This window comes from Panthera onca, chromosome E1, assembly GCF_046562875.1.
Source record: "Panthera onca isolate mPanOnc1 chromosome E1, mPanOnc1 haplotype 2, whole genome shotgun sequence".
Classification (NCBI taxonomy): Eukaryota; Metazoa; Chordata; class Mammalia; order Carnivora; family Felidae; genus Panthera; species Panthera onca.
Window position 1 is genome coordinate 11,300,305 of NC_138352.1, and position 14,085 is coordinate 11,314,389.

The window sequence follows — 14,085 nt, forward strand, 5'->3', positions numbered from 1 at the left end:
CAGCAAGAGGGCGGACAGGTCTTTGGGGGCAGGAGGTCAAGCTGGATTTCCTAAGGCTGACCATTTCTAAGGCAACACAGAAACGCCCGTTCCCCGGACTTCTGGTCCAGGAGGTGCAGAGGGGACTAAACCAGCACTGGAATGAATCACACAGAGCTTGCTTTCATTCAACATCTAGGGGCGCTCACAGGTTCTCCAGAAATAAAATATATGTTTTGACAATTATTTCGAGAATGACGGCGGGGCCAGGGAATGAAACATGCAGAACAGGAGCACAGCACAAGGGCCAACCTGGCGCCTCCTCCCATCCTGTCCCCGGAGTGATCTCGCTCTCCCCTGGCCACTGGTACACCTTCCACCCATCCCAACACCCTGCTCCTTCCTCTCTCCTTACCTGGGGTTACCTCCTCTCCACTAAGACTTTCAAGTGTTTAATGACTGGATGATTAATACCAACCACAGGATCTGTGACTCATGTTTAACCAGGGCACTGGATGCGGTAATGATCGATGAATGCTGAACTTCAACATTCTCAGGTGAGAACTACATTTACTTCAATTTGTATTCAGGTTCCTCCACTTATTAGCAGTGTGACATCGGACAAGCTACTTAACCTCTCTGCCCCTCAGTTTCCTCCTCTGAAACGTGCAGATAATAGCAGGACCTAATTCACAGGGTTGTTGGGAGCACGGAGCGATACGCAGAAAGCACCGAGAGTGCCTGGCACATAGTAACACTACATAATGCTTATCCATATTATTTTAAAATACACAAGCAATAATCTAGCATCCTTGTAATTCATTCTTTTGGAAATTTCAAAAGATATCCTCCAGATTCTGGAAAATACGCACACATACATGTTCATTCCATCCCTCTCCTGGAGGTTGGTGGACTTTTGGGCAGGTGTTACTTTAATTTTTTTTTATTCTTTATTTTGGAGACAGTAGGGAGGGACAGAGGGAGGGACGGGGAGAGGGAGAGGGAGAGACAGAGGAGGGAAAGGGGAGAGGGGGGAGAGAGGGGGAAGAGTGGGAGAGGAAGGGGGCGGTGAGGGAGAGGGAGGAGGGGGGGAGAGGGAGGGAAAGAGAGAGAGAAAGAGAGAGAGAGAGAGAGAGAGAGAGAATGAATATATGTTAAGCAGGCTCCACGCTCAGCACAGAGCATGATGTAGGGCTTGATCCCATGAGCCTGGGATCGTGACCCGGGCAGAAATCAAGAGTCAGATGCTCAACGCACCGAGCCACCCAGGCGCCTCAGGCAGGTGTTACTTTAAAGGCGCATAAAGTTCATGAGCATCTATAGAAGAGTCTTAAAAAGAAGTCCAATCTATAACCCACCAGGTCAAGAGCAACAACATGATCAACGAGGAATTCCTACACCACCGAAACAAACCCCTGTGGCGCACACTTTGCCTCCCAAGGTGCCTCCTGGGTGCAGCGCCACTCTGTGATGCATGGAAGTGATCTCCTGAAGGGACGGGGCAGGGGTGGCTGGCTCTGTCCGACGGACATCAGGATGGTGTCTGCTAACAGCCAAGTGGCCACACCACTCAGCTACGCTTCCGGTTCAGGCTCATTTCAGGGGCTAGGAAGACAGATCTTGTATTTTATTGCAGAGAGAAAATGAGGCAGTGACTAGGCCAAGGTCATTCAGAGTAGGTGACAGCCGGGAAGAGCACCCAAGGGTTTTGACTTCCAATCACAGGACACAAACACACACCCTTCTTCTGGTGAAAGCGCCCTTGAGCAAGGCGGCAGGTCAGACAGAGGCACCATCACGGCACCGAGTCCCAGAAGTCAGAAGGGGGGAAACCAAAGGACAAAGAACAAAAGCACGGGGTCGCTGAGCGAGTCTACAAGTGCTGTCATCCCCTCTGAGTCAAGTGCAACGAGATGCACTCAGTCCTGCATCTTGGTTAACCTTCCATAACCCCTTCCTATCACATCACTAAGAACAATGACTTTTAATGGGTCCAGCACCCGGACGAGTGAAGCAAAGCCAGCTTCACATGCCATGATGCTACACCTAAACAGTTTTCCCAGTGGAAATGCTGGCCTGAGTAGAAGCCAAAAATAAACCGAAAAGCCAATTCCTGAGGGATGTGTCATGAGGGATGCTACACACACACACACACACACGGCCTTCGAAAAGCAGCGTGATCACAGAGACCCATTAATTTTGAGACATCAAATCTCAAACCAGGAGAGACTCTGAACGTTGCGGTCACTCAAAGCAAGGGACAGCGCACAAGAGATGGGAAAGCCAAAGCCTAAACAGGAAGCCCCCAAACTTGGACTGACAGACAGCAGTCTGTTCTCTTCTTTACAGGGGCCATTGTGTCCAACCATAACCGCTGGAGACCAGAAAGACCCGCCGGGTCTAGCCAGTGCTCGAGAAGGCAAAGAGACTAGCGGCATTTGGCTTTATTCCAAAAGTTTACTCAAGGATGGTCGCTGATGGGGAAGGGGTCAGTCACAAAGGAGACCCATGGCCAAACGGGGAAGTCTCAAGGAGTACCATGCTGGAGGGGTCAGAAGATTGAGGGAAGAAAGGAGCACAAACGTCGTGTTTAAGTCCTAAAGAAGCTCAACGTTGGCTGCTGGGAGCCTCAGGAACTGGACCATAAATTCTGCAGTTTCCAAGGAAGAGCTACTTATTTGATTTCTGTTGATAATTTTCACTGAAGGGGCCAGGAGGGGGCAGAACTTGTCGGCCAGCCTCTTCATGTCTCATCATGAATTTGTTCCTTTCAAGCTTGCATCAAGAGACTAATATTACCCCTTTACTCATTGCCCAACAAATTAACCCGAAAACGACAGAAATACTCCACAGCCTGCTGAACGCTCCACATTAAAAGGGTACTATTTTAAAAGATGCCAAGAGGTGGCAGCTTTAAAAAGAAATACGTTTCTCCACACCGTCAACCACGTTATTCTATCAGTAAGTGGGTTCTCAGCTCTCATAACCAAATCGGATGGAGTAGGCAGCAGAACCTAAATGTTCAGCCTTGGTCTGAGAGTCTTTCCTTTCCAACCTCTACGGATTTCCAAGGAGAAGTGAGAAGAAGAGAAAAAAACAAAACTCTTCCTAAACCACTTCCGAAAAGTGCAAGGTCCCAGGCCCCACCCTACCGCCCCAGTCCGGGTCATCTGTGCCTAGGGTTCCTGGGACCCTAGAGCTACTTATCGGGTATACAACTCCCCCCCCCCCCCCCAACAAACCTACTCTCAAAGAACCTGGGTCTTGCCATCCACAAATGGATGCTACGTGCCACCATTTCCTAAGGTTCCCGGGCCCCTAAGCTCAGAAGCCACAGACGCTCCGGTGGCAAAGAAAACACCACCACTGGAGCTGCGATGGACTTCAACAAATTCAAAGCAAATCACCAGAGGCCACCTTCAAGACATATCCAAGCCGGTGCCTTACCTTATGGTTATTTTCTGCTTAATTCCTAAATAGGTATTTTAAGTCCAACTCTGTAGATAATTACACATGGTGGCAGGAGGCGGGCAGAACATAACCGTAAACAAAGTTAACCACCAAAGTCAAGATGAACGGGAACCGACAACTGATAAACATGGCCCGGTAGTGAGCTTGGCCGGGCAGCCTGAGTCCCGGGGCAGGAGGCCATGACACGGAGAAACGAGCTGCCTTCCGAAAGTCACAAACCTCTGGAGAAGATGGTCAGGGAAAAACATTTTTTGTTTAAAGGGAAAAAAAAAACAAAAAAAAAAAAAACCCGCAGAAAGACATTAGCAACCATGTGCTAGTAAGACAATGCAGAAACACGGCATAAAGACCGAAAAAAAAATCGTCTTCCCGACGTAACAGCACCGATGGGAATTGGTAACGAGCATTCCGCTATAGAAAGTAGTATTTCCCACATACTTTTGTGTTTGTTTGTTTGTTTTTGCACACGAACTTGTCATTTTCTTTCAGTCGGGGCGGCCACTGCCTGATTGGCATTTCTCCGAGGGGAAGCCAGGGGACCCGCGTGCGTGCGGACTTTGGGGTCTTGGGGAGGCATGCGCACCGGCCAGCAGAAAGACTCTGCTGGTACCAAGGGTCACTTCTGCCCCGGGGAAGTGGTTCGCAGGCTCTTCCTGGGAGAGGGGCCTTTTCCCCTGCCAGAGCTGTTATCGCAGACCCCCTTGGTAGGGTGGCCTTTGTCTCCCAGCGTGTGAGAAACCCAGATGAACTTCTCAAGCGCCCTCCCTTGAAATCACACCTGTCAACAGCACAGGCCTGATTCCTGCTTAGAAACGTTTTCTGGCAGGGGAGGAAGAGGACGAGATGAAGAAGGGGTGAAAGATACAGGGGTGTGTGCCTGGGTGGGAATCGCCGATAGGAGTTCACACTCAGGAAAACAAGACACAGGAAGCCACCAGGCCAACCTGGGTTCAAGGTTTCGGGTTTAAGACGATACACCCCTTCGCTGGTGAAGACTGCGATATTCACCAGCCTCACCCCAATACCGTATGGGAGTCTGAGGTGTGCCTCCAGCCTCAGGTCAGGAGAAACCCTTCGGGCTTCCGAACGGGTGGCTCTTTTCCATCCGTGGTTCTGTAGTATTTTTTTCAAGAAGTCCAACTGCACTTGGGAGTCATCAATTCCAGTCGCAGCTGTCACATCCCCCCCTTCCCGTACTATTAATATCACGGCTCTGATTGTTAATGATTTTACTCACAAAGTTCCCCGCAGCAATTACAATGAGCCAACAAGGTTGGGGTTTTTTGGGGGGGTTTTTTGTTTTTGTTTTTTTTTTTTAAAGAGGGGTTCGGGTTTCTTTACCCATAATAACGCATTCTGTCATCTGGGGAACTTCTCGGGCTTATCCGTCGCCCGAGATTTTCACCTCTACCTTTGTTTTGGACCGCCCACAACCCTTCCCTGCACGGACCCGGCACGGCCTTCCTTTCGGGATGCACAATGCAGTATGTAGCTCCTTGGGGGTCAGCAAAACGCCGCACTGGTGTCATGCCGAGCGTGCCTCAGAGTCTGAGAAGTTCCCCCACGGTAGTGGGTCCACATAATCTTGAGGCCGACACCACAGCACGGCCAGGCGTGGAAGCCCCTTCGCGGGCGGAGGGGGCGGGGGGGGGGGGGTGGAAGCGCGGCGCCCGGTGGCCCGGGGCTGGTGCAATGACTTTGCACCGGAGCGTCCCCTCCGAGGAGGCTTGTCCTCCCACCTCGGCCCACTGCGGTTGCACCACGCCGGCCAGCGCCTCGCGCGCCTCCCCTCCCCGGCCTAGGGCTCCTGCAGCAACTCCCGTCCCCGCGTCGGCCCCGGCCCCCGGCCCCCCGGCCCGCCCGCCGCACCTTGGTCTCCTTCACGTGCTGCTTGACGCCCTCCGGGTACCACTGGACGCGCACGTAGCCGCGGCGCAGCGGGCTGGCCCGGCCCTCCTCGTGGCCCGCGCCCCCCGCCTCGGAGCAGCCCGAGCTCCCGCGGCCCTCCTCCTCGCCCTCCGAGTCCGAGTCCTCTCCGTGGATGAGGCGCACCAGCCCGAAGTGCACCGAGCCGCGGTAACGGCCCGACACCAGGTCGTGAGAGAAGAGCAGCCGCTGCGAGCCGGCTTCGGGGCCGGAGTCCGAGGACGGCCCTGAGGCCGAGTCCGGGACGGGCGCCGGCGCCGGGGCCGGGGCGGGGGCCGCGTCCGGGGTCGGCGCCGCGTCCGGGGCCGCGGCCGGGGCCTGGGCGGGAGCCGGAGCTGCGGGCGCGGGCGCTGCGGGATCCGCCATAACTGCTCTGCGCGAGTCTCGGGCGGCGGCGGCGTCGGCGGCGGCGGCGGCGGCGGCGAACGCGGCACGGGGAGGCGGGGCCAGCCGGCGCGGGGGCGGGGCCACGGCGCGCTGACGTGGCCCTACGTGCCGCCGTCGTCTGGGAATCGAGATGCGGTTGCTAGGAGCTCCTGCCTCGTCGCTAGGGGACGCTGGAGATGCTGCCCGGGGCGGGGGGGGAGGGGGTGGATTTCCCGGAGGGAGGGGCGGGGCCAGAGGGGGGAAAGTAATGGGAGCGGGACTGGGTGGGGACCCCGGAGGAGGAAGTGGAGTGGTCAACGAGGAAAAGGGGAGTGGCCGAGGTGGGGCGGAGAGGATGGTCCCGAGACTGTCAACAACATTTGAGGAGCCTCCTTGGCGTCCCCAGCCCTAGTCCTACGCACTGGGAGGGGTGGGAAAGAGCTAGATACCGTCCCTGTCCTCTAGGCGTTTACAATCTGGTTGGAGAGACAAAACATACACATATTAAATAGCTACAAAAGCAACTCCAAGGTAGCTTGTAAGCAAGGCTATAAAAGATATGTATAGAGTGTATCTAGGGTGAAATTCCACACGAAGCTTGGAAGGTCATGACTCCTCAGGGATGGGTCAAGGGGTTGGTGGAGGAGGTCCAGAGAAAGATCAGAAAGATAATCAAGCGTTAGTAGCCCCTATGGTTTGGCTTTACACCCATCAAGAGGGGCTCAAAGCTCCATGAGGAGCAAGGCAGGAGGTAGGACCGTGAGGCAGTTAGGAGTGGGATGGAGCCATGGATTCCAGTATTTGGCACGGCCACTTACTAATCTTGCACAGGTAGGTAAACTGATAAACTCTTTTTCGCCTTAATTTTCTCATCAGTAAAATGGGGGTGATGGCGGCAGTACGTGTCTCATCGGGCAGTTGGGAGGATTGAAGGAAATAGAATAGTGCCTGACGTACACTTCCGTCAGTAAAGCTCAACCATTACTACAATATTTCACCTCTCCCTTCCTAGACTAAAATTCTAGCCAGGTAGAACTGTTATACTTATGGTTTGCTCCATGTTGCCATTTTAAAATATAAAAAGTAGTGGGACGCCTGGGTGGCTCAGTCAGCTGAGCGTCCGACTCTTGGTTTCAGCTCAGGTCATGATCCCTCAGTGTGTGAGTTAGAGCCCCACGTGGGGCTCTTTGCTGACAGTGCAAAGCCTGCTTGGGATTCTCCTCCCTCTCTCTTCCACTCCCCTATTCTAGTTCTCTCTCTCTCTTTCAAAATAAACTTTAAAAATAAAGAAATCAAATATAAAAAGTAGTTATACTAACGTGTCCTGTAAGTAAGTTCCAGAAGATTTAGATACATCCGGGGGCGCCTGAGTGGCTCAGTCGGTTGAACATCTGACTTCAGCTCAGGTCACGATCTCATGGGTTGTGGGTTCGAGCCCTGCATTGGGCTCTGTGATGTCAGCACCGGGCCCACTTCGGATCCTCTGTACCCCTCTCTCTCTGCCCCTCCCCCACTGGTTCTCTTTCTCTCTATTTAGTTATAAATAAATAAACTTTAAAAAAAAGATTTAGGGGCGCCTGGGTGGCGCAGTCGGTTAAGCGTCCGACTTCAGCCAGGTCACGATCTCGCGGTCCGTGAGTTCGAGCCCCGCGTCAGGCTCTGGGCTGATGGCTCGGAGCCTGGAGCCTGTTTCCGATTCTGTGTCTCCCTCTCTCTCTGCCCCTCCCCCGTTCATGCTCTGTCCCTCTCTGTCCCAAAAATAAATAAAAAACGTTGAAAAAAAATTTAAAAAAAAAAAAAAGATTTAGATACATTCTCGGAGGACAGATTCCAAATGGGTTCTTAGAAGGAAATTAAGAATCCTCAGAATATGGCCCTACCCTTTCCCAGTCAAAATGATTTTTTCCTCATTTTACTGCAAGACCATCAATGACAGATTAGTAAAATGGTTCCATATTACAGTACTTGGGTTCTGTTACAAAGGCAGGATCCCTGTTCCTCGAGCAGTTTTCAGACCGCCAAGGATACAGAACGACACGCGTGGAAAAGCCCTGAGAACATGTGGCAGCCTGAGTACATAATGTGTCCTGAGCCAAGTGCTTCGAGAATATTGATGTAATATTGGGGTTGGGGTCGTTGTCAATGGACCCAAATCTTAGAAGACTTGCATACTAAGATATAGAGGAAAAAAAAAAAATGTGGCCAAATGAGCTGAAGGGGAACTACAATACAATTTAGGGGCACAGCTGGACTCACAAAGCCTGGCCTTTCCATTGCAGACCACAGTGTATGAATGGCCATCTGGAATCCCTGCTGGAAAGACTCCGTTCCCCACCCCCTCCCCCGTAAAGACCTGGCAGGCTTAACAGCAGTGAGTGGCTTCTGTCTCACCTACCATGTCCCTTTAGCCCTTTCCCCTTACCCCCTGATAGCCTAACACTTATTGAGTATCTGTTATTGACCAGGTACCATGCCAGGCACATTCACATACATCGTCTTGTTATCACAACCCTGGATATAGGTGTCCTTAACCCCATTTTATCAAGGAGGAAACAGGACCCGAGGAATTCAGTGCCTAGGGTTACAACGCAGTCACCTGCAGAGCCAAGGTGGAACCCAGGTTTCCTGACTCCCAAGACCAAGGGCTTTTCTAGTTCCTATGTCTATCAAGGGATCAGGGGAGGGAGCAAGCTGGTAGGCTGACAGGGCAGGGCAACGATGAGCTCGATATCTTTGGTGTCAAAAACCCAAGTGACGGGCCACCTGGGTGGCTCAGTCGGTTAAGTGGCCGACTCTTGTTCTCGGCTCAGGTCACGATCTCACGGTTCCCGGGTTCGAGCCCCGCATTGGGCTCTGGGCTGACGGCACAGAGAACCGCTTGGGATGGTCTCTCTCCCTCTCTCTCTGCCCCTCCCCTGCTTGTGCCCTCTCTCATTCACTCTCCCTCAAGGTAAATAAATAAACTTAAAACATTTTTTTTAAAATCCAAGTGAGTTTTGCCCTCTACTCTAGCTTATGCCTGTGTTTGTTTTAATATAAAAAGAATGTCCTTCCTCCCTAATCACTGAGCAAAATTGGCACTCCAGGAAGATGGACCATGTTTATTCTGTGGCTTCTTGTAATAGCGGCTAATAATAGCTACCAGTTACTGAGCTGTAACTTAATACCAGGTACTGTACTAAGTCCTGTACGTAGATTATGCACCTTTACGTAGATTAGCCCTCTGGGAGAGAGGATGTATGAGCCCCCCTTTTGTGAAGCGTCATGCCAACCCTGTGCCGTCCCCCTCCCCCAGGAAGCTGCTAGGTTGTAGGTAAGAGCCTTGATTTCAAACGCTGATCTCTCCCTTGCTAACAAAACCGCTTTGGATCATGTCCTGCGTATGCCTGTAACCCCAGTACCTAGTACCGTGCCTGGCACAGTCTCGGTGCCCAATGATGTACCATATCAGGGGGTGTCAAAGGCCTGAGATTCCTGGTCCTCTGCTTGGTCAGTTTCCCATCCTTGTCCCACACATCCAAGTAGCTGCCCGTGCGTTCTCTCAGCCTTTTTTTGTCGCCCCCAGGTTGAGCTGCATCAGAGTCCTTTTAGAGGAAGGGGCTCAGGACATCCCTCCCAACCTCACTCACACCTGAGATGCTCCAGCCAAGGTCTGAAGCTTGACTCCTTCCTGGTCCCCGAGCCCCCAGCCACAGTCTGCACACCCAAGCTGGCGAGCAGGGTGAGCTGGGATGGGAACACTGGCTTAGTTTTTATTTCCATAATTGTTGAATGAAAAAAAAACACCAAAAAACCCTTCACTCCCCAGTGGAGAAACCCCTCCTCTCATGGCCCTAATACCCAGCCCTTCTTGGGGAAGAGAGAGTCTTCTCAGGAGAATTTTGCTTATTTACAAATATGCCTGCAAGAAACTGAACCAGGCTGGCCACTCCCCTTGCTGAGGGGCTGGCAGGCACAGGAGGCATCAGAGCTGGAGGCAGCCTGAACTGATCTCTGGGAAGCAGGCTCTGTCTTATCCCTATCTTACACGGCCACTGGGCTAAGAAGTGTGCACGGGCCTCAGGGCCTCTCACTGCTCCACGGGGAGCCCCAGCCTGCTTGGCCTTTCCAGGCCTCCCTGTAGGAGTGAATCCAGACGGGCCCAGAGAATCCTTCTATCCTGGAGTACATGTTTGGGGGCTCCAGGGTGCCTGCAGCACTGGGGTCCTCAGCTAGGAAGGTGGAGTGGGAGGGGAGCTACCCTGGGGAGCCCTCCCACACCCCAGACGCCGGCTAGAGAAATGCCCTTGCCTGAGGCTCCAGCTGTGGTTTACTCCCCAGTCATGGGCTTTGGGAATTAAAGGAGTCCTTCTTGCCCTTGGAGCCTTACCGTTTTTTTTGTATCGATGCCCTGGGAGAACCGTGGGATTTGTCCGAGATCACCCGTGCAGGGCCGTCAGGATCAGGACCCAGATGGGTGGGCCCTTGGCCATTCTCACTCCTGACTCTGAGCAATGGTTACAACCCACGGAGCAAAACGCTCTGGGCCGGGGGCAACGGGGAAAGGGCGAAGTGATTCGTGAGAGCCCAGGGTTGGCAGAGTCACCCCGTTTCCCTCCTTCCTGCCGATACAGGGGCCGAGGACAGCAAATCCACCAGACCAGCTTGAAGAACAGTAGGGCGGCTGTCTCTCAGTAATGCCACTCTCCTCACCACCACGTCCCAGATCTCCAGGCCAAGGCCTTCTCCTCAGCACTCGTGGGTACTTCCTGGATGACCAGCCAAATGTCACAAAGTGACATCTTCCCCCAAACCCATTTCTTCTCCCAGACTCCTCACCCAGGTTGATGGCAACATCACCTACTACCTGGGAACCAAACTGGCCGCCTGAGGGTTAACCGTTGATCTTAAGCTCCGCATGCAATCAAAGCCCAGGTCATGGCCCCTCTACCCCCTTTCCACACCCCCCAGCTCCAGAGGGGCTCCCCCGGGGGCCACTTCATGGGGAGGTGGAGTGGTGCCGTGGCACCATGGCTAGGGGTAGGGTCCCAGAATCAGACGGACCCGGGTTTGAAGCCTGCGCTGCCACTGGCTCACCGTGTGGCCTTGGGCAAGCCATTTCACTTCAGTGAGCCTCAGTTTCCTCTTTGTGAAATAGGAATAACAATAGTACGTACTTCTTAGGGCTATTGAGAATCTAACTGACATGGTGAATATATTGCATAGGGCCTGTCCAGTGTTCCAGCCTGATAGATGGTTACCTGCTGGTGTTAGTTCATCCCCATTGCTTGCCCACGCTGTTGCTGTAGCCTCAGTCCCATGCCCCTCCCCCGGCCCGTACTCCGCCCCCATACACCCCTTCACCGTGCTGCCTAAACTATCTGCCACCTTGTCCCCAGGGAGCTGGAAAATGCAGACACGATCATCCGACTTCTCGGCTTAACATCTCTCTGTGGCTCTCCTGGCCCACCAGGCAACCCTTCTAGAATCGATTCCCTCTACCTACCTCTAACCCTGTCTTCCAGCTGTCCGCCCCACACACATGCTCCATGCTCCAGCCTGGGCTGCCTCCTCCAGGACCCCAAGTGTCGGTCCCTGGTGCCTTTTCGCTTGTTCACCATCTGCCTGGAAGTTTTTATGCCTCGACTTCAACTCCTGTTTCTACCTAAAGAACTCCTTTCCATCTCACAAAACCCAGATTGTGCCTTCTTATCTAAGAAGCCCTCGAAGCGCCCATTCCCCTGCCATCCCCCCCCCCCCCCACACTTACCTGGTGACACCTGTGTGATTGCGTTTATTCACCTCTCTTGTGCCCTTCTTCATCTTTGTACGCCAGCATCCAGCACGGGTCTGACGCATAGAAGGTGCTCCTCGGGGCGCCTGGGTGGCTCAGTCGGTTAAGCGGCCGACTCCGGCTCAGGTCATGATCTCACGGTCCGTGAGTTCGAGCCCCGCGTTGGGCTCTGTGCTGACAGTTCGGAGCCTGGAGCCTGTTTCGGATTCTGTGTCTCCCTCTCTCTGACCCTCCCCTGTTCATGCGCTGTCTCTCCCTGTCTCAAAAATAAATAAAATGTTGAAAAAAAAAAAAAAAAGAAGGTCTCCAAAGGTGTTTTTTTTTTTTTTTAAGTTTATTTATTTATTTTGAGATTGAGATTGAGAGAGAAAGCAGGGCAGGGGCAGAAAGACAGACAGAATCCCATCACCCGCACCATCAGCGTGGAGTCTGACAGTGGGGCTCGAACCCACGAACCGCGAGACCATCACCTGAGCCGAAACCCAGAGTCGGACGCTCAACCAACTGAGCCACCCAGGCACCCGGTGCTCCAAAGATTTTTGTTGAGTGATTGAACAGAACAAGCCAACCTCCTCCAACGGCCCTAAATGTGTCATCGGGTCTCTGGGACCTGACCCCTGTTTTTCTTCAAGTGCCCTGCTCTCGTTTCCTATATATGGAGAGGAACATTCACATACACAAACACACAAACACACACATACTCTTGTTCTCTCCTCGGACTTCAGCCTCTAGATCTGTGCTGGCTTTTGCAGTAACCCCTAACCACGTGTAGGTCTGGAACCCTTGAAATGAGGCTAGTCTGAACTGGCATGTGCGGTAAGTGTAAAATATACACTGAATTTTGAAGACTTGGTTGCAAAAAAAAAAAAAAAAAAAAAAAAATCCAAAATATCTCAAAAATTTTATATTGATTACTTGTTGAAATGACAATATTGTATCTGTATTGAGTCAAATAAAATATATTATTAAAATCCAGCTCACCTGTCTCTTGTGGCTGCTTCATGTGGCTAGGACAAAATGAAAGTCATCTATGAGGCTCACATGACCTTTCTGTTGGACAAGCAGGGCTCCAGATGTTCAGGGAGCCGTAAGTCCCTTCTTTCTCCAGGAGATGGCGATCCCTCCCTGCCTTTGACACCTCCGTTCCAGAAAGGTCTGGAAGGTTCCTGAGGAAACTGCCCTGTGTACTATGTCAGATGGTGAACCCCCAATAAGGACGGGGCTCCACTCAGCCCTGCAGTGAAACCAGCCTATCTATGCAAATGAGGCTTCAAAATAAATCCACAGGAAGTCAAGAAGCTAAACGCCATCCTCCTCAACGGAAGAATCAACACCTGTTGATAGACACCTACTCTGGGGGACACACTTCCACTTTCACCCCGGGCTCTGTTTTCCAGGGGTTCATAAAGCCTGTTGGGGAGATGGGCGTCAGCGGATACAGTGGTGTGTAGCCCGAATCCACCTTCAGATCCCAAGAAACGCTTCCCCCGCTGCCAGGCACTGGTCGCTGAGGATCACGGCTGGGGTACCTTTCCAAGGGTTGCCCTCGGCCAGAAGAAGGTGCCTCAGCCATCCGACGACTGTCCTTAAGGAGGAACAAAGCCTGGCCTTTCACCTCCATTCAGGACACCTGGGAAGGGCCCCCCCCCGACTTCGGAGCTTCTCCTGGGATCAGCTGAGGTCTCTGCTAGAACTTCCTCATCAAGGTTAAACTTCTCCCTCTGCCCACTTCTGCTGCCCTTGCTCCCTGAGGACACTCCCAGTAAACATTCTCAGAGTCTTTAAGTCTGTTTCCTGGGCAATCTGACCCGTAATTGGTGCCAAGTGTGGTCCTAGGGAACAGACCCTGAAAGGGATTCTAGAGGGGCTCCTGGGTGGCTCAGTCGGTTCAGCGTCCAACTCTTGGTTTCGGCTCACGTCATGATCTCATGAAATCATGATCTGTGAGTTCGAGCCCCACCTTGGGCTTCTCAGCTGACAGTGTGGAGTAGCTTGGGATTCTCTCTCTCTCCCTCTCTCTCTCTCTCTGCCCCTTCTCCTCTTGCCCTCTCTGTCTCTCTCAAAAGCAAATAAATAGGAGCGCCTGGGTGGCTCAGTCGGTTAAGCGTCTGACTTTGGCTCAGGTCATAATCTCGCAGTTCATGAGTTCGGGCCCCGAGTCAGGCTCTGTGCTGGCAGCTCAGAGCCTGGAGCCTGCTTTGGATTCTGTGTCTCCCTCTCCCCCTGCCCCCCCCCCCCCCACTCATGATCCGTCTCTGAAAAACAAACATTAAATCTTTTAAAAAATAAAGAAATAATAAGCAAATAAATAAAAATTTTAAAAAATGAATGGGATTCTACAGCTGGATCATCCACCTACTAACGAGGAGCTCCATCAGCAGTGGTAGGTGCTGGCCCCTGGCACCCTACAGCCGTGCAGTGGTTAAAACTTTTGTGGGCAACAAACTGGGTTGGGTACCAGCAGAAGGAAATGCGGTTAAAAAAAAAAAAAAGAAAATCTCAGGCATTTGCAAGGCACGGGAGAGTGGTCATTTGTAAGGACTACGGCATCTCATGACTATTGCTGGGGG

At 52.5% G+C, this 14,085-nt stretch overlaps 1 protein-coding gene across 1 annotated transcript in view; it reads right to left on the reverse strand.

Annotated features, from left to right (window-relative positions):
- The window catches only part of UBE2O (ubiquitin conjugating enzyme E2 O), a 57,538-nt gene extending 51,736 nt beyond the window's left edge, over positions 1–5,802 (reverse strand). Inside the window, exon 1 of the mRNA XM_078438116.2 lies at positions 5,320–5,802. Within this exon, the coding sequence (XP_078294242.1) occupies positions 5,320–5,742 (423 nt within the window). The 5' untranslated portion in view covers positions 5,743–5,802. The remainder of the gene's footprint in view (positions 1–5,319) is intronic.
- Positions 5,803–14,085: the final 8,283 nt, after the last annotated feature.